Genomic DNA, 27,260 nt, shown 5'->3' on the forward strand with positions numbered 1-27,260 from the left:
CTTAACAATTACTCGTAACTTTCTTCTCTCTCTCTCTCTCTCTCTCTAACTTTAACTCTACTCTCTTTCTCTCTCTAGTAATAGATAGATAGACAAGACAGATAGATAAATAAATAATGCAAAGGATAATAAAATAAAATAAAAAAGGATTCGAAAAAAGAGGGGCATCGCACACAGATTTTTCAAGATGGGTTTGTTTTTTGTTTTTTGCGTGGAGTAACTGACCGCGGTGCCGTCTCAGCAAAGAGTGGTTTGATCAAAAGACTTTCATTGGGTTGTTGTCCGATGAGATTTTGTGTGTAGCTACGAAAAAAAGTTGGTTGTCACAGGAGAGATATTTTCAGCACTTAAGTTCGCGTAGATAAGATAAGATATCTGGGATAATGACGAATCACACGATAATCATTATAATATCAAGGGTTAGGTCTAATCAGATTTCAAGTATTAATTATTTTATTATTAGTACGATTGTTATTTGTTATTGTTATTATTATTACAATTGGTGTTAGGGATGTTGTTGTTGTTGTTGTTGGTAGTTTGGATAATAGTATGTAGGTTGAGGTGGAGGGTATTGCGGATATTGAGTGTTTGGATGTTGTTGTTGTTGTTGTTGTTGTGGAGGAGGGTATTGGTACGATGGTGTTGTTGGTGGTGCATGATGGGGAGGTTGGTATTGTTGAGGATGATGGTAGTGATGATCGGCATAGATAACCGTTGTTGTAGTCTGTCCAAGATTTGGAGCAGACACTGATTGATGTGGATGTGGATAATGGTATGTTTGATAGGGTGTTGTACCATTATTATTATTGGTTGGTATCGCATTTGGTGTATATGAAACTTGTGGATATAGTCCAGATGAATATGGTGTTGCCGTTGCAATTGGAGTAGTATTACTATCAATATCAATATTATTAATATTATTAATATTTTTGTTATTATTATTATTATTATTATTATTATTATTTGTTGGTTTTGGTGGAGTTGGTGGAGGTACAGCTGCAGAGGATGATGATGATGAGGATGATGACGTTACTAATGGAGACCTGGTCATTTGTGGAAGTGGAGTAGGTGGAGTCATAATATCTTTAATGTCCCATGATGCAGATGGACAAATGAAAATGGTAAAGTCAACACCATTAGACAGTGATTCTCCACTGCTCCCAATACTACTATTCGAATCTCTTCTACTACCATCATTACCACTACTACCATTACTACTACTACTATCTGTTGATTTATGTTTTGATGAAGAAGAAGAAGAATCATTATTATTCTTATTACTTTTACTTTCATCCTTTTTAATTTTCTTTGGAGGTTCCAAAGTAAAATGTTTGCCTTGGTTATTTCGAATATCATTTAAAGATACATTGATCAATCCTACCAATGCACTTGCTCCAACTTTTTTATGATGATATGCTTCAATTATAAATGGTTGGTCAAGATTCTAGAATTGATTGATTTAAAAATATTAATATATTTCTGTCATTTTAAAAAAGTTGTATATTTTATATATGTAATATTTTAATGTATAATACATACACCGGCACATAGGTCATAAAATCCAAGCCTCATTTTCCATTCAACTAGAAAACTACTTGGTAATTCTTTGTAGAGATGACTACAGTAGACTTCTTTGTAACCAGGTGTTTGGCTATGGGTGGCAGCTGCCTTTTTATGAATATGACCGATAATTCCCATGACATTGGTAACATCTCCGAAATTCGAGAGTAAGGTCCCCCCAGCCAAGATTCCTCCCCCGGCTACCATACCAGCAACATTACCAAAGAACTCCAAATCCTCTGTACTCATTGCTTCATTACCAAGATTTAGAATCAAAGGTGCTTTTACTACAAAATAAATATCTTCAACGACCATCATCATTAGTTTACATTACATTATAAATATGATTATTAATTATTATCTTTGATATCAAAGACATACTTGTTTTACAATCAGATCTATATTTTCTATAGATATTTGTTGCTTTGACCATAAAATCGACATAGCTAATATGTTTGACAATTGCAATGTCAGGGTGATCTACAATCACACCATGTTTATGAGGTTTACTTGATACTTTGCCGCCGCCACCTGACATAATGATCTATCTATCTATCCGTCTATCTATCTATCTATTTATCTATCTACCTATCTATCCTATCTATCTATCTATAGCTAAGCTACTCTTTTGTAGAACAAAAATAAAAGATGTGATCTCTTGTTGTTGTCATTTAACTAGTTATTTTAAAATTCTAATTCTAATAATATTATGTTGGTTGTTGGCTGAACTGAACTAATCTGATCTGGTCTTGGTCTGTAACTCTTGTAATAATTATAATTAGAATGTGATAGATGGTTATTACATACATTATTATGGTGAGCTTATATTTTTTTCAACGATGTAACCCGTCCCCATTTCGCGACATTGTTATAACAGACACCCTATATATTCATTACATTACTGTTCTGTTGGTGTATTACATTGACAGTGTCGCGAAATGGGATACTAAAGGGTAGTCCTTGATTAAAGGAGAATCTCTTGGGATGATTGATGGCACTAAAAATTAAAAGAATAAACAAGTAATGTACTGTATCTGTATTTGTTGATAGGTGTTTGAAAATTTATACTTTGGTTTTGAATATTAAGATTTGAAGTTTTGGGTGATTGATTGGGTTGAATAACTTTGGTTGAAGTACACGTCAAAAGGGGTCGACGACCGCTACTGAGACCTGTTGCTGCTGTCTGAGATCTCACTCAGATCTTAGTTCATCATGCTGTTTGACAATGAGATTTAATGATATTATTGCTTTGTAGTTATTTTACATATAAAAAAGAAATGGCTGAATATGGTATTTCAAATTCCAAATATGCTCCTGAGAGCTTTAATTTATTTGCTCGTGCACGGTAACGGTGGGTACCTTATCTTTTTAATTGTGACATTTATTATTGTTGGCAAGTGATTGAGCTATTTGGAGAACATATTTAGCATGACCTTTTGATCGACTGCATGCAACACTATGACATTGCTGTGATAGTTCATTTTGTGCCAATTCAATGACCGTTGGTATTGTGGCACACAATTCTTTTGTTTGACCGTGTTGGTTGTAGTATCGAATGAGACCAGCTTGGAATTTAAGTTGACTGGGATACTGTTGAGCATATTTGGTGTAGAGGTTGTGTGCTTCATTCCATCGATTAAAATGTTCTAAAAACAATCCCAAGTCTCCAACAAATTCAAACTCCTCATTACCATCCATTGCAACCAATCTACCAATCCCTCCCTTTATCTCTCTATCACCTAATCTTTCTGCAATTAAATAATTATCAATTGCAAGTTGATAATTTGATGCACTAAATGCAATACTTCCCCTAAACAAATTAGAATAAATTAAATTAAATTAATAAATTAATTGATTGGAATAATAGTATTATTAATCTTTTATACTTACTTTTCTTGATAAATTTTTCTTAAATGAGGTGTAGAGATTGATAAATACAATATAAATAGTATTGTCATGAATGTGAATATACATTGTGTGAATAGTGTTGAAGAGTAGTATGATTTCTCAGAGTTGTTGTTGAATAATGGTAATGATGTAATAAATGAATAGACTATTACAACTACCAATGATGAGATGAACAAGTTGGTGTAGGGGTCTGGAATAAATTGGTATATTAATCCAACTGAACCAATTGTAATGAATAATGATGATACAATATTTCTTGGTATTGAGACAAGGTTGACCAATTGAATGATGGTATTGTATACCTTTAACCCAAAACCAACCAATAAATCAGAGAATTGTCTTGGTAATGTAAATACATAAAACAAAGTCATGAAATATGAAAATGTTCCAATTCGAAGTCCAGATGATCCCATTAAAACATGCATTGATATACCTGTAAATGAAACCTATATAAATTTAATTAATAAATTAGTTATTTTAATTTAAATATTATTAAGTATGATTATATATTCATACAATTGGATAAAGGAATGGAATGTGAAGAGCAAAGACTAGGAATAATTCAGCAACCAATGTTGATACGGATAGAATGGCCATAGAGTTGTCAGCTAGTATTGGTGAGATTGTACCAAGGACAGATGCTAACGTCTCTTTAAATTCAGGACCGACCATACGTGGCAGTACCGATCCATCTATCCAAGACTCATTTAATTTGGCAACAGATGTCCAAAAATAAACAATTGACAATTGAATAAATAATAATCTTATTTGCCATGGACATTGGATAATATTATTCTTTTCTTTGTCATTGTTGAAATTAAATGATAATGTTGAAAGTATAAATAATACCAATACCAATAAATAATGATGTTGATAATTATCAGTTTGACTTGATAGTACCATCCATGCTTTGATAGTAGCAATGAATAAACACTCAAACCTAGTTGTGCAAACAAAACCAAATGCACACCTGACTGAAAGGAATAATGCAGTGATTGCACAAATGATAAAGGTGGTGTCGTTGATAAGTGGTAGATGATTGGTTAGATAGAGGAGTGTACTACTACTACTACTAGTAAAGTGAGGAACGTTAAATTCACTTATACCTCTCCAATAGTTTGCAGCACGTGGTAGTTCATTCCAAAAATCAATAGCCATCAATGAAAAGAAAAGGAATCTAAATAATACCAATGTTGATACCCCAACTTGATTCCAACTAAACAAGAATGATCTCCTCGCGGTCAACAAACTATCACCTTTTCGAATGTTGCTACTTCTTCTTGTTTGATCATCTTTGATAGTGTCATGATGACTGGATATCTTTTTTTTGTCTTTTGTCTCTGGCACAGATCCTCTCCCATTTGTTCGATGACTGATGCTCGACACATCCCTACTAGATCGGTCCATGTCTTTGAATATAATGTATCTATTTTAATCTAAATGAGAAAGAGAATTATTCGTATTAATACTAATAAGAGTATCCTTGATGATGGTACATACATTCTTTGATAGATCGTTTTGATAATAATAATTAACTCTACACTTTGTTTCAATAGCTGTAGGTGAGAACATACGCCAGACGAATCGTTCGTCGTCTGTTGCTAGTAATGATTCTAAAGATATACTATCAATAGTATCTTCTTCTTCTTGGGTGAGTGAAGGTGATTGTTGTTGTTGTTGTTGTTGTTGATGTTTGTTGTAATAGTATCTTGTTGGAGGATACGATTGAATGACTAGAAATGCAATGACAAATATACTAATTATAATTCTATTATTCAAGATTGATTTCATTATAATGAGTACTAATAACAATTATTAATAATATCTGTCTCTATTTCTATCTCTTGCTTTGTGAAGTTCAATATTATTAAATGATTTTTTTTGGTGAGGGGATCTTTGCTAGTTTCATAATTTAGAAAGTCATATGACTTTGTGAATAAGAAGAGATAATTAACTAAGATGTATAGATGTATTGCTCAACGATGTAATCTGAGACAATCTTGGAATACGATAATGACAATGACAATGATGAATTCATCATGTTATTATTCATCGTCATCAACGACAAAGAAACCTCAATCAGATATGGATACGATGATTGAATTGGATAACAAGAAATTAACAAACAACAACAAGAAGAAAGAAAGTGTAGATATGGATGAAATTAAATCAATCATTGATAGAATACAAAATGGTATTCATAATAATCATGATCAGACGTCGATCAAGACAGATGATCTTGAAAAAGCAATCAAATATTCAACCATTCAACAATTTACAGATACTGTATTTGATAAAGTGTATCATCAAACAAATAATAATAATGAACAACAAGAAATATTACAATTAAAAGATACAATGATTAAAAGATTAACACAAATTGATAATATTGAATTATCATTTAAATATATCTTTAAATCTAATCAAAATAATAATCAGAATAATAATAATAGTAATAATCAAAATAATAACTTTGAATATTTATCATTCATTTCAACAATATTAAAATGTTTGGAATTAAATCAATCATTAATTCAAAATAATCAGAATAATAATAATAATAATAAGAAATTGATAAAAGATATAATAGATCAAGTTTGGAGAATGATAAAGATTAGTGGAGGACATCCCAACACTGAATTGTATAACAAGGTATTAGAGATTTATGCAGAGATGATGGACAAACAATTGGTCAATGAAACATTGGAAGAAATGGAGTTAACTGCAACACGACCAAACATTGATACTTACATGTCAACTTTTATGTTACTCGAACCTGAAACTTCAAAAAAATTAATGGCTAGTATTAAAAATCAATCATCCTATAAATCAGGTCCAAACAGTTACCAATTATTTAAAGATTCTTTTAATTCTTTTAATAATAATAAGGATTAAAAGATAGATAATCAATCATTTCATTTACAAAAAACAAAAAGAGATATTATTTATTTATTTTATTTATTTAATTTAATATTACAAAAATGGAAATGAGAGATTGATATATTATATATTATATAGTTAATCTCTCATTGAATTTAATCTTACACTTCTAGAACTACCACCTTTACTACTTGAACCACCACCATTTGTACCACCACCTGGTCGTTGTCCTTTCAAGATGAAATAGAAACGATTCTTTTTAATGATGGAAATGAGGACGATGGAGATACATATGGCACCAACAACACCGACTACTACACCAACTATAATCTTCCAATTTGAACGACTAGTTGAATCATCTTGACAATTACCAAAGGTGTTGCTACGAATGAGCAATGCACTAAAGTCAGGATCGAGTAGACATGTTTGACATTGTGGCATACCAATGGCAATGGTTGCCAATGATTCTTGGTCATCGATTTTTGTGAGATTAAGTAACTCTGTCTTTGAGTAAGTCTTTCTTCCATCAGACACTGCATAGTCTAGGAATCGACCAAAGAATTGTACACTGCCTTTGGTGACACGAAGGTATTGGATCGAATCGGCATTGGCAAAGTTTTGGAATGATTCAATTGTATTGACATTGCCATCACAGTCTGTTACTAGTTGATCATTATTAGTCTTGGTTGCAAATATGATTCGAAGCGTTGAGGTGAGTGTTTGGAATGGCCAGTTGGTCACATTGACACCAATCTTGATCGATCCACCTGCTAGCTGGATAAGAGTGCCTCCAAATTCAATAGATCTCGATTGGTTGGAGAACTCAACCGTCGACGTTACATTTAGGTTCGAGTAGATGGGTGACAGTGTCGAGTTGATCTGATGAGTAGTCAATTGATACACCATTGACGATAGATCATTGGTTGATTGGTTGGTTACATTCCAATTGACCGTTTCAATACTGTCTATGATCGTATCATCAATATCAATCTCTTGAATAGCAATCATACTAAATGAAAATACATAATCATTGTATGAAAATGTTGGAGTTGGATCAGTTTGATTTGGTGTAAAAATAATATTTGGATCTAAAGAAAAACAAATAATAACAATAATTAGCATCATGAAGGAATTGATAATTTGTTTCTATCTTTGAGACATACCAGGATTAGATTGTAATTTACAATCATCATACCAACCATCATCACATTTACAAATACCATCTACACATGTACCATGTCCATTACAATTATTTGTTCTAGTCATACAATTGTCTTGAGTTGGTAGTGGGTATGGGACAGAGAGGATAGATGTTCCAAAAAATGTGTCAATCTGTATATTTGTTGTACCTGGTTGTGGAACAACTGTAAATGCACACTTGATATAGGTTGCATTGGAAACAGATGTATCAACTGTACAAGTAGTCATTGTAGTATTACCAACCCAAACTTGTGCCGATGAATCTGCAAAATATCCATTTAAAATTAAATGTGTTGGAGGGTATACTGGTGGATCCAAAGAAACTGTTTGTATACTTGTTTCTAAATAATTAATTTCAGAGAGTTGGATTAATTAATTATCAACTTAGTAATATAAATATTTTGTTCTATACACATACTTCTAAAAAATGCAAAATTTGTTGAATATGAAAAATAAGGCGACACCAAGAGTAATTCTTTGGATGCTTGTACTACTGGTAATTCAGTTAAAATATAGTAGGCAGTTTTAAAAGTAGAATTGTAATTTGAAAACAAACAAGATACACCTCCAAAAGATACAGTTGGCATGAAATCAGAGTAGATGTACGAAAAGGTGACTGAAATATTGGCAGAATAAGCATTTTGATTCACTACACTGATAACAAAAGTTTTAAATGCACGTTCATTGATTTGAAATGTTTTAGTCGTTGATGCAAATGTAAATGTTTTGTATACAACCAATCCATCAACTTCTGGATCAAATACTGAACTATAGTATAAAAAAAAAAAAAAAGTTGGTCATTTTGTAAATCATTCTTTTTTTGTTCTAATCTAATCTTACGAAAGTCTTTTGTTTGGTATGACTTGTTGTAATCCTTGATTGATATCACCCCATCCTATATTTTCTCCATCTATGAAATACGCTCCTTGTTTAGAGAATAATTTATCTTTAAAAAATAATATTCCAGCTACATATAAAAGTAAATAATTATATTTTGTTAATTATTAATTAATTAATTATTACCCCTGTAAATAAATATTAATACATACAACACACATCACCTCCTGGATCTGTTAATTGAGTTGAAAAGATGCTTGATGAAGGAGAATAACACCACCAACAATTGGGAATACTTGTTATATTGGTATTTGAAATATGAAGTTCTCGGAGGTAACAATAGGTTTGTGAAAGTGTTCCAGAAATACCATTATTTGTGAATAAATTCAAAGCCAACCCATAAGAACTAGGTGATATGAAATTAGTTGGTATAGTTCCAGTTATACTATTAACTTGTAATACTCTATAAAAAACAAATGAACAAATTAATCTGAGAATTGAATCATTTAATTTAAAGTTTAAACTAGGTCTTACAAATTGTTAATTGATTGTGGAACTGTTTGAAATGGAAATTCAGATAACCCTGAAAATTGTACAGTTCTATATGAAAGATAGAAAGATAAATAATACATTTAATTAATAATTAATCTATGGATAATGAATTTAATAATGTTTTTCCTCGAACTTACAATGAATTTAAATTTGGATAATTTGAACCATCATTGGGAGGATTATAGAAATAATTGTAGGGACCATGTAATTTTAAAGTTTGTAAATTGGCGGGATACTTAAAGAATGGGATGATTTGACCTTTTTCGCAAGCCAATGAAACTGTTTTAATGCCATTATTAAATGTGACATGGATCGTTTCATTGTAAATAGTGGTCATCGATTGAAATGCAACCGATGTAAGAGAAGGGAATGCGTTTGCGTCGAATGTCCAAGTCTGATCATACTGTGTAGTTATATCAAAATCGATTGATTTCAACTTGGGTAGATACAATTGATATAATTCTGGATCCAATTGCATCAATGCAATATTAGCGCCTTTAATTGAGATTGTTTCAAGATTTGATCCATTGAAAAAATTTGAAGGAATTTCTTTAATATTATTTCCATTAAATATATTACTACACACATAATTATAATTATAAAAATGAATGAATGAATGAATGAATGATTAATAAAAATGATTATTAATAGGATTATTAATTAATTAAATGATTGATTGATACAAACAATGTAGTTAAAGAAGGTAAACCTAATGGGAATTCAGGTGGTATTTTTCTCAGATTAATACTGTTCACGACCTCTAATCGAACTAATTTAGGTAGATTCTTTGTATAATTTAAAATGTTTATATCGGGTGAGCCGGCATCTGCCGATGGTATGTCCAACTTCAACTCTGTCAATTCTGGGAAATCCAGAACAGTATTAAAGTCTGGAGATTGCAAATTCGAATTCAATGCATTTACAACCAAATTACTATATAAATATTGATTAATGATAGTTAGTTTAGTTTGTTGTGCCAACCACGGTGAGAAAGTAACAATACTGGTGGGTACATACATTTGTTCAATATGTCTTTCTCCTCCATTCGGTACTGAACAAACAAACTGAACAGGTGACACAGTTGAACAAATACCAGTTTCATTTTGTGGAACGGTAGATCCAAAAGCTTGAATTATAAAAATAGCAGAGTTTACTAAATATAGTAAATATATAAATGTACATACATACATACATACATACATACATACATACATACATACATACATACAAACAAAAAAAGAATTAGGTTATTTATTTATCAAATGATTAAAAAGAGAAAAATGATGATTGAAGTCAATCAACAAAATACTTACACTCGTTAAGTGGTATTTGTGCATAAGCTATTCCTGTACTACTACTACTACCACTAGAGTCTCTCAATTGCAATAATGATATGATTACAATTAAAAAGTATAATACAAATATCAAACTAGTTGTTGATTTCATATTGTTATATTACAATGTTTCCAATCTGTTTGTATATCTATCTATATATATTTGTTATGAATAAAAAGGATGGCAATGGCAACGATGAAGATGATGATGATGAAGGTCCTATTATTATCATTTTTTTTTCTTTAAAGTAGACAAATTATAATTAGTTAACTGACAGATAAATAGATGAGATACTACAAATATCTTTTGAAGACCAAAAAAAGTAAAGTGATGATGGATGAGCGAAACACCAAAAAGAAAATCCTCTTTTTTTAGAACCCGCCACCAAAAGACAAAAATCTCTTTCCTGCGCTATAGTACTTTCAGAACTCTGAGGAGAGATCAGAGAGTTTGCATTGTTAGTGCCTCTCGATCAATCGAATCGACGATAAAGAAGTAGAGATAGAAAGATTAAATGTTTTACGAGGGACTTGAGGAAAAGTTCAACTTGCACATCAAAATAGATCTTGGATGATTGAAAGAAAGTAATATTTATTTAAAAAAAAATACAACTAATAATTATTTACTTTTGATTCTATATTAAATAATATATTATTTAGATTTGATAGGTAATAAAACTCTTCTTCCAAAATATTTGGCAATAGCGAAGACGAATTCTACTGCCAAGGAAAGATCTATCAAATGAATTGGCTCTCTCTCTCTCTCCCTCCAGGAAATCATTTGACATATCTTTCCTTGGTGATAGACTTGCAACTAGTTCCGTCTCATCATCATCAACATCATCATCTATGATATATATATAGGTAAATATAAATATTATTAATAATAACCTCAACATTCGTACGTACTACGTACTAGGAACCACAAAAATATATAAAATAAAATAATGCATGTTCACTCACAGACACACAGTCGAGTCTCTCTTATTTTTCGTAATAGCTAGATAAGTAGATAGATAGATAGATTAGAACCATATAATTTATAACAAGAAGCTAGACATGTCTTCTTCTTCTTCTTCTTCTTTAACTACTACACAATCATTGCTAGAGTTGGTTGGATTCAAATCATTGACTAGGTTTGACAAGACTGCGCTATACGCATTATACGTTGGATTGTTTGGTAGTAGTATGTAGCTAGTTGTATCATTCACACATCATATGATGTGATATCAATATCTATCTATCTATCTAACTCACTACCTTTCTTTTATGTGTGTTGATTCTAGAATTAAGGGAATGTAATAGAATTGGAATAGACTTTCAAATGGTGAATGGAGTCGATGTGATTGGATTCTTTCATGAGAATATGCTTCAATTGAATCGATTCCTCCCTGCACTGTATAATATGATTGAAGAGGTGAGACTGAGTATTCCTCTATGCAAGAAGCTTGCCACACCAACTGTACTCGGACAACTATTGGATATGGCAAAACATCAGAATGTAGTAGAGAGTAGATCTACCTTTTACCCATTGACAGAGTATCAAGCTGATCGTGTATTCATCTATACTCTATCACGTAGTATACAAGCTTGTCTAATTGAATTAATTGGTCTAATATTACCTCATTGTATGTAGTAGTATAAACATATATGTATATTTTATATTTAATATCTATATTTATATTTATATTTATGTGTATATATATATATATATATATATATATAAATAGTCCAAGATATCAATGAAATACCATTTAAAAAGATTATAAAGTATGCTGGAAGAGGAGGATACCCTGTTGAAATCATGGTTGCTAGTAAATTGGCAGGACTTTTATTGGATCGTCCGAGCAAGGAGATGGCACTGTTGGCCGTACAGAATGGTGTACATAGTTTGTTTCTAAAACAATTGCGACATGATCAAAGAGGTGAATTTTGGAAGTTAAAAGTAGCACTCTATCGAATGATCATTGTTCATTTGGAGGGTGAAGAGAATACTCGAAAATACTTTACTGATCCACAAGATTTAAAAGATGCACTCGTCATACTAAACGACACTAACCAAATCAGAAGACTATACTATCTCAAAGTACCACACCGTGTCATGGGTGCTCAAAGTCACAACAATTTCAGAGAGATGGTGTTTGGATCATTGTACGGATTATTTAGTGGATTCATATATGGTATATTAAGGAAAAAGTTTGATTACAACAATAATAATAATATTAATAATAATAGTAGTAATCATTCAAATTCAAATTCAAATTCAACAATGTCAGCATTACAGTATGGATTAATATTGGGAATGAGTTGGATGGCATTAAGATCGATTAGATTTATATCAGTACTGCATTTTAGTTTGATGAGGCGTATCTACACAACGAGATATCTTAGACTGCTCGATGTACTCGTTCTAGACTACCCAATGTATGTCACCAAATACATGTTTATCAAGAATTATCCTATTGTCGAATCACTCTACACACTCTTGATTGTAGGGTTAGGTCTCATACGACAAAAACAAAATCATTCAATGTATAATATTTATTTAGAGTCGCAGTACTACCAATCATATCGATCAAAATCAACATTAAAAGATTATAAAAAGCCAGATAATAATCATATTGACCTAGATATCAATATTTAACAAAACAACCAATGTAAATAAATAATATTAATGTAAATAATATATACAAAAATAAATTAATTAAAATTTCTGTTTTCAAGACGAGTCTTGAGGAGAGGATCTTTCTTTTTAGCTATTTTGATTATAATGCAATAGTTTAGAGATATATATATATATATATCTATAGATAGATAGGAAGAGTCAAAGAGTAAAGAGTAAAGAGATGGTGAAGATTATTCTCGAGAATAATGTAGTGACTATGATACATGCTGGGGTAGGTCGAATGATAGGTCGTATAACAACAACCAAAACATGGGATTATATTGGGTTTCAAAGTATATTGGATTCATTCACATCGAGACACAAGATTGTAAAGATTGCATTATCTCTATTTTTTGTTTATTCTGTTGGTGAGAGTATGTACTCTTTATTGTAATGAATCAAACTATAGTTATACTAAACTACTACTTTTTTTTTTTTTGTTTGTTAGGAATATTGTTAACATATAAAAATGTTAAAAGATCACAAAGACAATATGAAATAGCCAAACAAGTAGTTGAACTAATGAATATGATACCTGATGAATCTCAAAACGATTACAACTCGTTGGTACTCAGTTTACTTAATCTCTCTAATCAAGATTATCGTGTCAGAAAACTAATGGCGACCCGTCAATCAACCAAAATCCTCATTCAAATCACCTACACATACATACGAGCCTACTACAAGGCAGTACGAGGAACACAACCATCAGAGACACAAATCGATACTGTCTTTATCCGATTACTCTATTCTGATTTAACTTCATCTGCTGCCATGTCACTTTTAAATAATTTACTTTATCATTGTAAGTATTAAAAGAGAGAGGAGAGTAGAGTAGAGTAGATTTGAATTAATTATATTTATTATTTGTTAATTTGTTTATTTATTTAGTTGATAAAATTGAAGATATACCATTTGAAGATATGATGTATTTAGTAAGAGAAGGAGGATTTCCAATGGAAGTGATGGTAGGAAATGTATTGGCAAACTTTATCTTATCGAGGAATAGTATAAATGTGATTAGATTGTACTTTTATCACGGGATACATACTCTATTTTTTAAATTACTTGCGTCAGAGGTTGGTAATCAATTTGATACCATTAGAAAGGCAACTAAAATGATGGTATATGAAATTGGTAGAATTGAAGATCGTCGTCGTATATCCTCTTCTTCTTCTTCTGATCAGTTACATCCAATGTACAAAGATGATGATGATGCTATGCGTCAAATGTATGATAGTATTTCATTTTTGGGACCTGTCCCAAAGTTTATTCACAAGTTTTCAGTTGACCATCGCGAAAGATTATTGTCAATTGTATTATCTACACTTATCTCATTTTCATGTGGTGCTACTTTTGGTTGGAAATATCACGGTGGATCAATTAAACATTCTTTGATCGTCGGTACGGTATGGGGAACACTCAGATTATCTCGATCTCTTCTAATGGAATACAGCGATCGTATGACCAAAGATAATCCCAGTCTTCCACAAATGGTCCTTCAAATGGGTGTCGTCGCACCACTCTGCTTTTTAAATATGTTGACATTACTTACATTCCCTCGAATAGGGTTCCATGTCGGACTATACCTACTCGAAAAGAACGATCAATGGTCACGCGGTTACCGAAAGTTTAGGTATCTCCAAAATCAATTATACAATGAATTTAAATCTAAAATATATATTGATACATTCAACACACCAATTCCAAATGCACTTAAAGAATAACTAACTAATATAATATACACTTTTGTAAAAATAAAGAAAAAATAACGAGCTTTAAGGCTTTATCACAAGTCAAATTCGACGTATCTTCACTTTTCGCAAGATAATTATTCTTTATTATAATTATTCTTTGCACAAAGACAACATGATGATGATGATGTGCCGTAAACCAACATATGCATGATGATTAAGTATTTTTATACATATAATATATATATATTATAGATAGATAATAGAGATATAGAGATATATAGTCAAGAGAGAAGAAGATGATAGACTTTGAAAGTATAGTAGGTCAGATGACACTTGAAAGAGTGTTGGATTATTTTGGGTATCATACTTTATTCAAACCATTTGAACCTCTTAAAGAAAAGATTTCATGTTCAATACTCTTGGTTGGTATGGTTGGGTATAGTAAGTGTGCACATTATATTAGTTAATATAGATTGATTGATTGGTTATTAACTTATATGTTGTTGTTTTTTTTAGAAACATACCATACATATCTTACTGTAAAAGCTTTAAAGACACACAAGGCGTTTGTAGAGCAATCTATAGAACAGTTAAAGGCACCCGATGTAACATCTAGTCCTCAAATGTTAATAACTGTCAGAAATCTATTGATGCTTGCCAATAACCATACAGAGTTGTCAAAGAGATTGGCTAATCGTGAGATGGTTCAAATACTACTCAACCTGAGTCAACAATACATGGACAATACCATTTATAATGTTAGAGGTACTCAACCATCAGAAACCCAATTCTCTACTCTCTTTTACGCATTCCTATATTCCGATATATCACCCATTTCATTGGTCAGTCATATAATATATTATTGTAAGTAAACTCTGTGAAACAAACAATCAAACAAAACAATATAATATAATAATAGTTATTTATTTACTTTTCAATTTCTAGTTGATAATATTAAAGATATACCATTTGAAGATATATTAAAATTGGCTGATCATGTTGGATTTCCAGCTCAAGTTTTAATTGGCAATATGTTGGCTACATTTCTTTTAATTAATAATCATGTTGTTGAATTGTATACTCTATACAAAGTACACTTGTTATTTTTTAAATTGATTAAACATGAGGTTGGCAATGAGTTTTTAAACATTCGACAGGCAACTAGTCTATTGGTACGTAGTATCGATCGCAAAGAGTATACTTTATTGTTTGCACCATACCAAGAAGATGCTCTTGCCATGTCTAGGCAAATCATCCGTGTACCTCAATTCCTCATCAATTACTCTGTCAATTATCGTATGTCATTCAAGTGGATTGCTCTGTCATCATTGATATCATTTGCATGTGGCTCTGCATTTGGTTGGAAACATCATAACGGATCAATTAAACATGCTTTGGTCGTAGGTGGAGTGTGGGGAGCTCTAAAGTTTACAAGATGGGTTATATTGGATCGTGTTGAAACCTCACTCAAAGACTACCCAACCCATTGGAATACTGCACTCCAAGCAGTCATTTATACACCCTTTTATTTCTTTAGTATTAGTCGGTTCACGTCGAATATGTTACCAGAAATATGCTACCGTATAGGGCACTCACTCTTCAACACCTACGACAGAACATCTTGGAACTATAGAAAAAGGTTGTATTTACAAAGTGATTTGTATCAACAATTTAAATCTCGATTCCTTATTGATACAGCCCAACAATTCCCTCCTGACAACAATAACAATAACATCAATCTCGAGATAATATAACAAAATCATACTACTACTACTACTATCATTATTATTCACAAAAATATAAACTCTTTAATAAATATAATATAATAATAATAATAATAATTATTCATATTTTTTGTTTATGCTCAAGAGGTCTTCTATCACACATCACTTTAGATTATTCTTTGATGTAAGAAAGTTGGGGTATGTCTTTACTAATTGTACATGTTGATATGTACGGACTGTTTCTATTTGTAATGAATGAGTAAAAGTAAAAGGTTGTATTTACAAAGTGATTTGACCATGTAAATCTAGATTCTATATGAATTGATGGAATGTTGAGAACAACTCAAGATATTAACATAACTTAAAAAAATAGACTTGATGCTTTGTCATCACTCACCAAAAGGTCTAAAAAAATAGGATTCCCTCTAGCCTCATGCAAAAATATTAAAGTGTTTTTTTCAAACATCTTGTCTATTATATAATCTCGTAACACATCAGCAGTTAGATTTAGATATAGTAGATATAGAAGAGAGAGATATATAAATATATAAAGGGAAATGGATTTTATTTTCGATATAATGTGGTTTGGTTTTATCTGTTTGATTCACAATGGCATACGTGAGTAATAGTAAAAAATTGGACAAATTATAGATAAATAATTAACATTTCACTTTACAGATTTCTATATATTAAAAAATGATCATCAAACAAACAATTTTGAAGAGGGATCAGTGGACCACTTGTTCCAAATGGTAAAGGAAGGTCACCAATCTCAATTTAGGTATGCCAATGCTAATAATTTGAAATCAATGTGTGCAATGGCACAAGTTAACATTGAACGACGCCACCAAGAACTTCAAGACGCTGCAACTGGGCTTTCCAATCAACAATGGGACAACAGTTTTCATCGTTACTTGACTTGTTCAACTGAATCAAAATCTATTTATATCATTCTCAAACTTTTACCATATATAGGTAAGTATGTGTAGATCTACACAATCAATTTATAAATATATAAATGTCTAATTAAAAAAATATTTATATTATTTAGGAGATGAAAATGAAACTTTTATTATTATTTCAATGTTAATGCAAATAGTCGAGAATGGATCGTATCCCGAAGAGATATTGGTAGCAGAAGGACTTGCATCACACCTTTTAACAAACTATAGTTCAAGGTTGGCAGATATTTACTTTTTAACCAAAGTTCACAAACTCTTTCTAAAGATGCTCAGACACGAAAAAATTGGTGAGTTCTCTTGCATACGAAGAGCAGCAGTTGCATTCTTTAATGAATTTGGTCGTTTAGGCACCTTCTATGGCACAACATTAAGATTCTCCGAAGAAGAAATCAAAGAAGGAATTGCTCTACTTCAAAAGCCCGATTGGTCATCCCTCCCATTTTGACTCGATTCTACTACTTGATACGTGAAGACCAAGACAATCGTTGGAGAAAGCAACTTGTAAATTTTGTATTTTGGTTGGTGTTTTCAATCAGTGTATTTTGGTCAGATGGTATCACTTTAATCATCAATTCCCTTTTCATTTGTTGGGGCATAGAATATTGTGTGGATATGATACTTCATACTGCCAGCTACCATAGAAAAATGAATCCAACGGGTTGGAGAATTTTGTTAGAGGCTTTCTTGTTCACACTACCCATGATGATTGCAATCTTTTTGTCGACGGAGTCATTTATATGGGTAGTAGTTCAACAATTTGTTTTCAAAATGGTCGTCCCTTTATACGAGGATTTCAACAACAAAACAAGTTTTAAATCATTTTATAAAAATGATTTGTACTTTCAATATAAAGATTCATTCAAGTCTAAAATATCTGATGGTTTCACAACAAAAATAGAGTAACATAAAAATAAATAATTAACTTAATTAAATTTTAAAGGAGGGGGAAAAAAAGATGTATCAAAAATTTGGGTTTCATCTTGTCCATGTATGATCATTTATTTCTTTGATATAATAATATATATTTATAAATATACATATAGAATATATTTAAATACAAATAGTTAGCCTAGACAGCTGAATGGAAGAAAATCAGAGCCTTATTGAAACTGTGTTGATTATTTGGGTTTTTGTTTTGATTTATTTTTGTGGATGTAAGTAGTATTGCAAGAAAAGAGTATAAATTAAAAGAGAATAAGTAATTAGAACTAAGTGTTGTTTTAATTAATTAATTTATTTCTATATAGTCTTGCGATTGAAAAGATTTAAACATTTTGTAAATGTTTCAGCAACCAACAATCATGTTGTAGGAACATTCGAACATTCAGTAGAATCCATCTTCCAAATGGTACATAATGATCCATCATCTAAATCCAATCAATCTGCGATTGACGTTTTAGAATATTTATTGTCAGAGGCAAACTTGAAAAAGAAACGACGTATTAGATACATTGAAGAAATAGCCCTTGGATTGTCAGATCTTCAATGGGATGTCCTACTTGATTATTGTTTGAAAAATTCTACCGAATCAAAAGTTATATCAATCCTATTTAAAGTCTTACCATTCATTGGTATGTATCATACATAGATTCCTCATAATTAATCTAGTGGCACTCACTTACTTAATCATGAACAATTATTTGTTCTTTTTAAGACATATCCAGGTCATTTTTTATTATTGGTCTTTTAAATAATATTTTAGAATTGACCAAACCATCATCATCATCTTATCCTGAAGAGATATTGGTGGCCAATGGGCTTGCAATACACCTTTTAACCAACTTTAGGACTGATATGGTAGACCTTTACTATGAGGCAAGAGTTCACTCTTTATTCCTCAAGATGCTTAGAAATGAAACAAATAATGGTGAATTTAATATAGTACAGAGGGCATCTATTTTATTCTTTAACAAATTTGGTTATCATGACATTAAACATAGTATCAAAGGATTCTCAACAGAAGAAAAAACACAAGCTCTTGTACTTTTAGACAGCCATTATCAATCCTGCAGTAGTCTGATCATCCCTTCATCTTTTATTCGTCTCTATTATCGATATAATAGTGATAAAGAAAACCCATTATTCAATCAACAGTTTGTCTTGGTATTTTGGTTTCTGTTTTCAATTAATTTCAGTCCTTGCAATGATGATGGAGAAACAACAGTCTATTCAAGAGTCAACCTCTTTTTATTTTATGCTACCATTGAATATGTATTGAACAAGGTTTGTGCATATACAAAAGCATTGACAAAAAGGAATATGACCGATTGGAGATTCATTCCGGAAGCAGGCTCTATTTTTCTTCATTTCACAACCATTGCATTTTATTTCATCTTCAATGTGCTTGTTGATACAAAGTATAGAGTATGGACGTTAGTCTATGTGTTTTTGCAAACTATCTACCCCTTTATTCTCGATGGATACAGTAATGATCACATTCAACCTTATTTTAAGAATCTTGCTAAATACAAAGATTCTTTCAAACCTGTACCCGATGGTTTCACCTTTGTACAATAATAAATAAAATGTAATTATTTATTTTAAAGATTATTATCTAGAAAATCAAATACTCCAGAACCATAAAGAGATCGGTTTGAAATGGTATACTTGATCTTTAAGTTTCTTTTGTATATCCCATTTGAAATGATTATTTAATTTGTGTATTCTCTTTTTTGGAATGATTATTATTTTTGGCGATAGCTGGTTGTCAACGATGACGGCGGTAGTCTTGTGCTCCCATAGAGAGAGACACTTGTCTATTTTAATGACAGATAGTTTTGACTTGGGTCCTACACTTGATTGGAAAGAGGTGAGTAGTGCTGACGACACTAGATCTAGATGATCATTGGAATTGTCGGCAACAACATCCTTCTTTTGAGTACAACAATGGTATGGTTCAATTGTCGATCCAATTGACAATTCTTGAATGGCTTCAGAGTTTTGAACCAAAGATTCAAGTGCCTTTTTAATTTGACCAAGTTTTGATGCCAGATGAGTGAGTTCCTCCAAATCATAAATACCCCTGTACGCCTTGGCAGTTGTAGATATATTGTTGTGACCGCCACCGCCGGCGGTTGTTGAACAATCATTGTATACAGTGACGAGTGGCAACCATGCATTTAGTTCATGTTGAAGAGTATATGAAAAATGTGTGATTGTGCTGTTGGCCGCTGTTTCAAGGTATGTCAATAGTGCCACTGAAATCGATGTTGTCGCCGAGACCTTTTTACACAATCCACCACTATCAGTCTTTGGAGAGATGGAGAATTTGAATCGAGTCAACAATGGCAAAGAGTCGAGACAAGAGGTGAGATCGATCGGTTCAATGTACTTGATTTCCTTTAAAGTGAGGTTACTGAGTGCTTTGAGTGTTGAGATTTGTCGCAATAGATTGTGGACTTGAATGTCTGTCTTTACACGATTTTGCACCTTTTCAAAGAGTCGTTCGATTGTCAGTGACGTCAAGTTGGTAAATACATCGAGTCGTGAATGTGATGCATCGACAATATTGCTCTCATCGGGTGAGTAGCAGTTGATAAGACGCAAACGTCTCAACTTGTCCTTGTTTAGTATTGACCTTGCCCACCAGTTGGGGTCTTGTACCACGTCATGCTCGTACTCTGCCAAGTGGCTGTTGAGCTGGATTTTGAGGTCACGTAGGTTGGTCATTGAGTTGAACCACACCTGAGACACGAGGAATCCGCCATACGACTCGATACCACCAATCCAAACATACTTTTCTAGTTTGGCGAGTGGCGCCAGTACATCCATTGTATGCTCGTGATTGTCAACAAACGGGTTCATAGTGCCGGATATCTTGATAGCCAACTCACAAATTAAAGGCATTGAATCCAACAATCGGAGCAGGACATCGTTGTCTAGTCGCGACCAATTGGTCGGGTAGATGCAAAGTCGCTCTAATTGCTTGCAAGTGGATTGCAGCCCTTTGAGAAGCGATTCGTTGATCTCGACACTGTACAAAGTCAGACGACACAATGTAGCAGATGCCAAGCCAATTGACGAAAACACTAAAGCATTGACACTTTGAGGCAGTTGTTGACCTGGTCGTTGAATGAATACCTTGAGTGTACGGATATTCAAGAAGGTATTCTTGTCATGGTTGACCGTGACCGTATCGGTTGTTGTTGTTGTTGTTGCTGTAGATTGTTCTTCATTATCCACCAACAACAAGAAGGCAAGTGATTGGACGAGTCTATTCAACGGCATGGATGTCGGTTGTGTGACAGTCTGAAAGAATGATTTGATTCTTTGGAGCACTGGTTTCCCATAGTGTACTGTGTCGTGGTAGGGCACCATGTACCGGTATTCGAGAATAGTATGAGGGATGATACGTCCAGCCCAATAGGTGCAGACCAGGAACAATCTGACAATATTTGATCGGTCATTCACTCTACTTGCATAGCGATATGCATCGACGTTGGTTGACCTATCTTGGCCTCCTTTAACCCCATCTCTGGTGTCCAAGTGACATGAATAACCTAGTTGCACTAATCGCAAGATACCAATAACTAATCTATCTGGTAACCCAACTTGATTGTTATCTATTCGTCTAGTATTATCTTGTTGTTGTTTGTTCATTCAATATATCTTTATCTACATAGGGTTGAATAAGTAATAAAAGGGTGAACATGATTGTTGAGGTAGATAATGATGAGCAACACATATTAAAAGAGAAGAAGGAGAAGCGACGTATACACCACCCCCACTTGTTTTTTCCTCTCTCATTGCAGAAAGAACTTCTTTTTTATTAGTATTATTTATTCAAGTTGAAATTTGGTCGATTTAATAGAGACATGTCGATAGATTACCCTACCTAAAGTTTATGAAAAGAAGAAGAAGTGATAATGGAAGAGATAATGGAAGAGATACTACAACTATTCAATCATGGGAGGAGTTTTACCGAACTATTAATAGTCCTCTTTACCCTGGCTATAATATGGATCCCTGTTAGTATGTATGATTGATGATCATGCATGATTATGTATGATTGATGATCATGATTGCATATGTTGATATGGTGCACGTTTCTAACTATCTCTCTCTCTTTTTGAATATTAGAATATGTAGAGCTGAGTGAAACACATGAAAAGGAGATCATAACATATCAACAAGATGGAGATGATCGACACAAAGTTAACTTCCTCTACTACTCTAGAGAGTACCAGACATCATTATTTCGATCATTTGCCGATCATCCTACAATACGTCGAATCAGTGAAATAGCATCGACAACAATCAGAGATCGCAACCAAATCAGAGACGTGCAAAGATCTGGATCATCAAATTACCAGTTAGATCAACTCTTTACCGATACTATAACCATTTCAACTGAATTTAGATCTCTATGTGTTATCTTTGGATTATTACCTTTTTGTAGTATGTTATAACATAAACACGTTTAAATGAATGAATGAATAGATAAATCTAACAGTTCTTTTATTATTATTTAGAAAATAATGAAGATTTGGATGTATCAATATTAAGACTAGTTGATTTGACTCGTCAATCAGGTGAATGGTCGTATCCAGAAGAACTGATTGTATCGTATGGTCTGGCATTACACCTCTTATCAAACTATAATTCTCAATTGGTTGATGTATACTTTGCAACTTGTGTGCCATCACTATTTTTAAAGATTCTCAGACACGAACAATCAAATGAATTCAAGGTGATTCAAAGAGCTACTTATATATTATTAAAAGGTATTGGTCGTAAAAATATTGATCGTACCTTGTCACTAGAGGTAGAAGAAAAAGAACAAGCTTGCAAGATAATACGTCTAACTCAACCAATCAGTCTAATCCCTCAACCTTTAATACGAAGATACTACAAATTTTGGTCAGATTATAATGAAGATATTCCATACTTGGGTAGTGGTATATCATTTTGGTTTATTTTCTTATTGATTGATTACTTTTTGCCGTTGGGTGAACAGACTGGTAAATCAATCATGGCAACTATTTTCTTGTTTGGTCTTTACTCAACATTGGAAATCATTCTTTGGACAATCAATAATATTGCCAGAAATTTAAGAAAAAGAGAAACAACCAAAAAGACATGTAAAATACAAGCGGTAGTCGTTATTATGGCAGAGGCGTGTATCGTAACATGTCTTTTCTTGACATGTTATAGAATGGATATTTGGTGGATCTACATTTCATTTAAATTAATCTTGTACCAACTTAATAGGTGGTTTGTTAGGAATACATTCCTCCGATCATTCTTTAATAGTGATTTGTATAAACAATATAGATTAAAATTTAAACAAGATTAATAATATTATTAATCATGGCACTGACCCAGTCTCACCATTTCACAGCTCTAGATCAGAGAGAGAAACAGTGTATAATATATATCAAAATAAACTAAAAGGAACAATAAGTTATTTATTTATTGTTTAGTATTTATTAACTTCATTCGAATGCATTGCAAATAATAGTAATAATAAGTATACAATAATTAAAAATATTATCTCTTTGATTTTGTTGTAGAGTAAAAAAAAAGAATTGACCTGCACGTCATCCAATTAATTAATTATTTTGTTGTTGCACAAGACATATGTACGTCATCAAAGATGACAAAGATTGTTGTTGTTGTTGCTTATCTATCCTCTAGTTATCAACACAAATAGATAGAGACAGAGATGAATATTTTATTAAAGGCAATCAAACCAACATCTATTACACTTGCAGGGATGGTGCATATTGAACCTATAGTCAACTTTTTAGTAAATAGTAATCGTTATGTCGTACCATCATACCTGTTATGTGTATTTGGATATAGTAAGTACTACCTAAATTAATGAATGAATGAATAGGTCAATAGAATATTAATATCTATATATTTATAGGATTATACAAAATTAATAAGTCTATGCTTGTACCTAGAGACATTGATGGTGAAAGTCAAGTAGAACAATTTGCTACGTTGTTGGAGAACAATGATACAATGAAGAGTACTCTACAGGCACTCTATTACATCTGTGGAAACAACGATCCAATGTGTAAAAGGTTAGCACATCCTCGTCTTGTCAAAGCTTTGATTGACGCCTCTCGACTAGTCACTTTATGCAGATTTACAACAGTGACAACAAATATTTATAGTACCAACCCAAAGACACGAGACAAGGCTATTGAACAACTATTCTATGACATTCTAACGTCTGATGAAAAATACAACATGTTTACCATCTCTTCCCTATTACCTTATCGTAAATATTCATTCATTCATCATTTTCAAAAAGATTAATATTATTTATTCGTTCATTCTCTCTTGTATTTATTATTATATAGTTGAAATTGATGATATACCAATGGATGAATTAATGGGGTATTGCGAACTGGGATTTCCAATTCAAATTCTAGTTGCAGAGTTGTTGTCCAAATATTTAGTATCGGAATATAATAACCGTCGCTTGTCAATACTTTATTTCAATACTCCACTCCTTGCTAGTATGTTTCTAGGATTGATTTGGTTTGAACAAAAGAATGAATGTTCTGTGATTAAAAAGGCGGCTGTTATCATGTTTAATCATGTTGGTAAAGAATTAATTGATAATACCGATTTATTGGATGACAATGAAAAGATGGCAGCTTACAGTCTGTTGAAAGAGGGTTGGTGGACCAACAATCAACTATCAAAATCCATCAACAAGATATTGGTAAAAAACGAATTGTTTGTTCAAGATTTGACTGCCAACACATTGATTTGGTTTGGTTGTGGTATGGTATGTGGTTGGAGACAACTAGGTGGAGGTGGAGGTGGAGCTGGATCAATCAAATATATTGTAGGTATGGGATTAGGGTACGCCGCTGCAGAGATTACACGATCAATTGTCAAATACTCAATTGATGAGCGACGAAAGAGCAATGTCAACCATTTAACAACTGTTCTCCTTGCTGCCATTAGCGTACCATCTTCTTACATGTACATCTCGATGCTCAAGATATCACCCATTCCAGTTCTACTCTTACACCTTGGTAGATATCTCTATACCACCTATCAGAAAGGAATACAATACAGAAAGGTACAAACACATTTACAAAACAATGAATTGATGGACCATTACAAACAAAAGATCATAAATGTTAGTTCAGAATTCAAAGGTTCAAAGCTTGAAAAATAATAAATAAAATAAAAAATAACCCATGAAGAAGATGAAGAAGTTCATTGTTGTTTTTACTGTTATATATTTAGATATCTATCTATATATCTACAGATATCTCTTTCTCTCTCTCTATCTATTTATGATGGAGAAGAAGTTTCAATCGATTGATCAATGTGTGATCAAAAGGGTTGGTTGTTTCCCCTTTCTTTATTCGTTCGCAACTTGTGGCTCAACTATAATCGATTTTGATGGTTCAACAAAGGATGAAGTAATCAATAGATAGATAGTGAAATATGGATAAATTATTGCAATCAATCAAACCATCGATTACACTTGAAGGTTCATTCATTCAAACATGTTCCGTTCAAAAAGATGAAAACATTATCTATTTATTTACAAATATTAATTTAATATCTTTATCTAGTTGAAATTGATGATATACCAATGGATGAATTAGTCGGATATTGCTTGGTTGGAGGATTTCCAATTCAAATTCTAGTTGCAGAGTTGTTGGCTAAATATTTAGTATCGGAATACGACAATCAATCATTGTCAATGCTTTATTTCAATACTCCTCGAGTCGCTGCTCTATTTCTAAGATTGATTTGGTTTGAACAAAAGAATGAATGTTCTGTCATACGACAGGCAGCCATTATCATGTTTAATCATGTTGGTAAACAAGTAATTGATAATACTGATTTGTTGGATGACAATGAAAAGCTGGCAGTCGATAACAAGAGTGATGGGACGACATAACGATTATTAATCAACATGTCGACTATATGTTCAATTCGTTCACTTGCAATTGACTGTGTATTTTGATTGACAACTAAAAGGTTGTTGACTACTGTATACTGGGTTGCAGGTTTGATTGATTTAAGTACTGTCTTTAGTACTTTTTCTAGTACTATTTCTATCTCCTCTACCACCATCTCTCTCTCTCTCTCTCTATTTGTTAAGGTATAAGCATCAATTACAACAACAACAAACAATCTTTGTCATCGTTGATGATGTACGTCATCGTTTGTTGAACCATCAAAATCGATTAAAGTGAACTGCAAGTTCGCGTGAATAAACAAAGGGAACAACCAACCCCTTTAGATGACATTGATCAATCTTCCTCCATCATAAATAGATAGATATAAATAAATATATGTAACTAAGTAAAATATTATTTAAATATTGCAATGAACTAATAAAAGTTAATGCAACAAATTTAGAAAATGAACTTCTTCTTGGGGTTTGCAGTATTATAATCAAATTTGAGCTTTTATTTATTTTTGTTTAAGGTAAGCTTTGAATAATTCTGAACTAATGTTTAATGTCTTTTGTTTGTAGTGCACCATCATTACACGGTTTTGTAAATATGTTTGTAACTTTTTGGTTTGTTTTCCATCGTGCCAGGTGGTATAGAGATATCTACCAAGGTGTAAGAGTAGGATTGGAATTGGTGATACCTTGAGCATAGAGATGTACATGTAAACATGTGGGACACCAATGGCAGCAAGGAGAGCAATTGTCAAATGGTTGACATTACTCTTTCGTCGCTCATCGATTGAGTGATTGACAATTACTCGTGTCATCTCTACTACAGAGTACGCTAATCCCATACCGACAATATATTTGATTGATGATCCTCCACCATGTTGTCTCCAACCACAAGCCATACCACATCCAAACAAATCAAACCGTTGGCAATGACATTTTGAATAATCAATTCGTTGTTTACCAATATCTTGTTGATCGATTTTGATAGTATATTGTTGTTGTTATTGGACCAACGCTTTTTCATCACACTATATGTGTATTTGGA

General features: G+C 32.3%; 13 protein-coding genes across 13 annotated transcripts; 8 read left to right on the forward strand and 5 right to left on the reverse strand.

The window, feature by feature from the left end:
• Positions 1-505: 505 nt before the first annotated feature.
• Positions 506-2,098, reverse strand: DFA_00243 (uncharacterized protein; the record flags this gene model as incomplete). The annotated part of the gene is made up of 3 exons (XM_004357902.1): positions 506-1,444; positions 1,540-1,847; positions 1,942-2,098. 3 exons carry the CDS (start codon positions 2,096-2,098, stop codon positions 506-508), a joined length of 1,404 nt encoding a protein of 467 aa, XP_004357959.1.
• Positions 2,099-2,928: 830 nt separating this feature from the next.
• Positions 2,929-5,259, reverse strand: DFA_00244 (uncharacterized protein; the record flags this gene model as incomplete). The annotated part of the gene is made up of 5 exons (XM_004357903.1): positions 2,929-3,370; positions 3,451-3,914; positions 3,985-4,684; positions 4,863-4,894; positions 4,969-5,259. The coding sequence occupies 5 exons, from the start codon at positions 5,257-5,259 to the stop codon at positions 2,929-2,931; spliced, it is 1,929 nt and encodes a 642-aa protein (XP_004357960.1).
• A 168-nt stretch (positions 5,260-5,427) lies between these two features.
• On the forward strand, positions 5,428-6,363 carry DFA_00245 (uncharacterized protein; the record flags this gene model as incomplete). The annotated part of the gene is made up of 1 exon (XM_004357904.1): positions 5,428-6,363. The coding sequence occupies one exon, from the start codon at positions 5,428-5,430 to the stop codon at positions 6,361-6,363; it is 936 nt and encodes a 311-aa protein (XP_004357961.1).
• Positions 6,364-6,486: 123 nt separating this feature from the next.
• Positions 6,487-10,383, reverse strand: DFA_00246 (uncharacterized protein; the record flags this gene model as incomplete). The annotated part of the gene is made up of 10 exons (XM_004357905.1): positions 6,487-7,436; positions 7,512-7,889; positions 7,967-8,316; positions 8,389-8,494; positions 8,598-8,848; positions 8,920-8,985; positions 9,075-9,515; positions 9,625-9,870; positions 9,955-10,090; positions 10,251-10,383. 10 exons carry the CDS (start codon positions 10,381-10,383, stop codon positions 6,487-6,489), a joined length of 3,057 nt encoding a protein of 1,018 aa, XP_004357962.1.
• A 947-nt stretch (positions 10,384-11,330) lies between these two features.
• Positions 11,331-12,915, forward strand: DFA_00247 (uncharacterized protein; the record flags this gene model as incomplete). The annotated part of the gene is made up of 3 exons (XM_004357906.1): positions 11,331-11,457; positions 11,687-11,899; positions 12,002-12,915. The coding sequence occupies 3 exons, from the start codon at positions 11,331-11,333 to the stop codon at positions 12,913-12,915; spliced, it is 1,254 nt and encodes a 417-aa protein (XP_004357963.1).
• A 291-nt stretch (positions 12,916-13,206) lies between these two features.
• Positions 13,207-14,663, forward strand: DFA_00248 (uncharacterized protein; the record flags this gene model as incomplete). The annotated part of the gene is made up of 3 exons (XM_004357907.1): positions 13,207-13,229; positions 13,416-13,741; positions 13,828-14,663. 3 exons carry the CDS (start codon positions 13,207-13,209, stop codon positions 14,661-14,663), a joined length of 1,185 nt encoding a protein of 394 aa, XP_004357964.1.
• Positions 14,664-14,929: 266 nt separating this feature from the next.
• On the forward strand, positions 14,930-16,387 carry DFA_00249 (uncharacterized protein; the record flags this gene model as incomplete). The annotated part of the gene is made up of 3 exons (XM_004357908.1): positions 14,930-15,074; positions 15,150-15,497; positions 15,579-16,387. The coding sequence occupies 3 exons, from the start codon at positions 14,930-14,932 to the stop codon at positions 16,385-16,387; spliced, it is 1,302 nt and encodes a 433-aa protein (XP_004357965.1).
• Positions 16,388-16,966: 579 nt separating this feature from the next.
• Positions 16,967-17,764, forward strand: DFA_00250 (uncharacterized protein; the record flags this gene model as incomplete). Its single annotated transcript, XM_004357909.1, has 3 exons — positions 16,967-16,985; positions 17,036-17,332; positions 17,409-17,764. 3 exons carry the CDS (start codon positions 16,967-16,969, stop codon positions 17,762-17,764), a joined length of 672 nt encoding a protein of 223 aa, XP_004357966.1.
• Positions 17,765-17,964: 200 nt separating this feature from the next.
• Positions 17,965-19,836, forward strand: DFA_00251 (uncharacterized protein; the record flags this gene model as incomplete). The annotated part of the gene is made up of 4 exons (XM_004357910.1): positions 17,965-18,127; positions 18,260-18,307; positions 18,567-18,890; positions 19,022-19,836. 4 exons carry the CDS (start codon positions 17,965-17,967, stop codon positions 19,834-19,836), a joined length of 1,350 nt encoding a protein of 449 aa, XP_004357967.1.
• A 167-nt stretch (positions 19,837-20,003) lies between these two features.
• DFA_00252 (uncharacterized protein) lies at positions 20,004-21,546 on the reverse strand (the record flags this gene model as incomplete). The annotated part of the gene is made up of 3 exons (XM_004357911.1): positions 20,004-20,075; positions 20,113-20,748; positions 20,797-21,546. 3 exons carry the CDS (start codon positions 21,544-21,546, stop codon positions 20,004-20,006), a joined length of 1,458 nt encoding a protein of 485 aa, XP_004357968.1.
• Positions 21,547-22,162: 616 nt separating this feature from the next.
• On the forward strand, positions 22,163-25,465 carry DFA_00253 (uncharacterized protein; the record flags this gene model as incomplete). Its single annotated transcript, XM_004357912.1, has 9 exons — positions 22,163-22,290; positions 22,415-22,716; positions 22,791-22,936; positions 22,976-23,443; positions 23,610-23,681; positions 23,742-23,788; positions 24,076-24,122; positions 24,191-24,550; positions 24,633-25,465. 9 exons carry the CDS (start codon positions 22,163-22,165, stop codon positions 25,463-25,465), a joined length of 2,403 nt encoding a protein of 800 aa, XP_004357969.1.
• A 275-nt stretch (positions 25,466-25,740) lies between these two features.
• On the forward strand, positions 25,741-26,203 carry DFA_00254 (uncharacterized protein; the record flags this gene model as incomplete). Its single annotated transcript, XM_004357913.1, has 2 exons — positions 25,741-25,786; positions 25,872-26,203. The coding sequence occupies 2 exons, from the start codon at positions 25,741-25,743 to the stop codon at positions 26,201-26,203; spliced, it is 378 nt and encodes a 125-aa protein (XP_004357970.1).
• Positions 26,204-26,721: 518 nt separating this feature from the next.
• DFA_00255 (uncharacterized protein) lies at positions 26,722-27,114 on the reverse strand (the record flags this gene model as incomplete). The annotated part of the gene is made up of 1 exon (XM_004357914.1): positions 26,722-27,114. The coding sequence occupies one exon, from the start codon at positions 27,112-27,114 to the stop codon at positions 26,722-26,724; it is 393 nt and encodes a 130-aa protein (XP_004357971.1).
• Positions 27,115-27,260: the final 146 nt, after the last annotated feature.

Source organism: Cavenderia fasciculata, assembly GCF_000203815.1.
Source record: "Cavenderia fasciculata unplaced genomic scaffold Scf_Dfasci-F-a-11f03.f1-5, whole genome shotgun sequence".
NCBI classification, from domain to species: domain Eukaryota; phylum Evosea; class Eumycetozoa; order Acytosteliales; family Cavenderiaceae; genus Cavenderia; species Cavenderia fasciculata.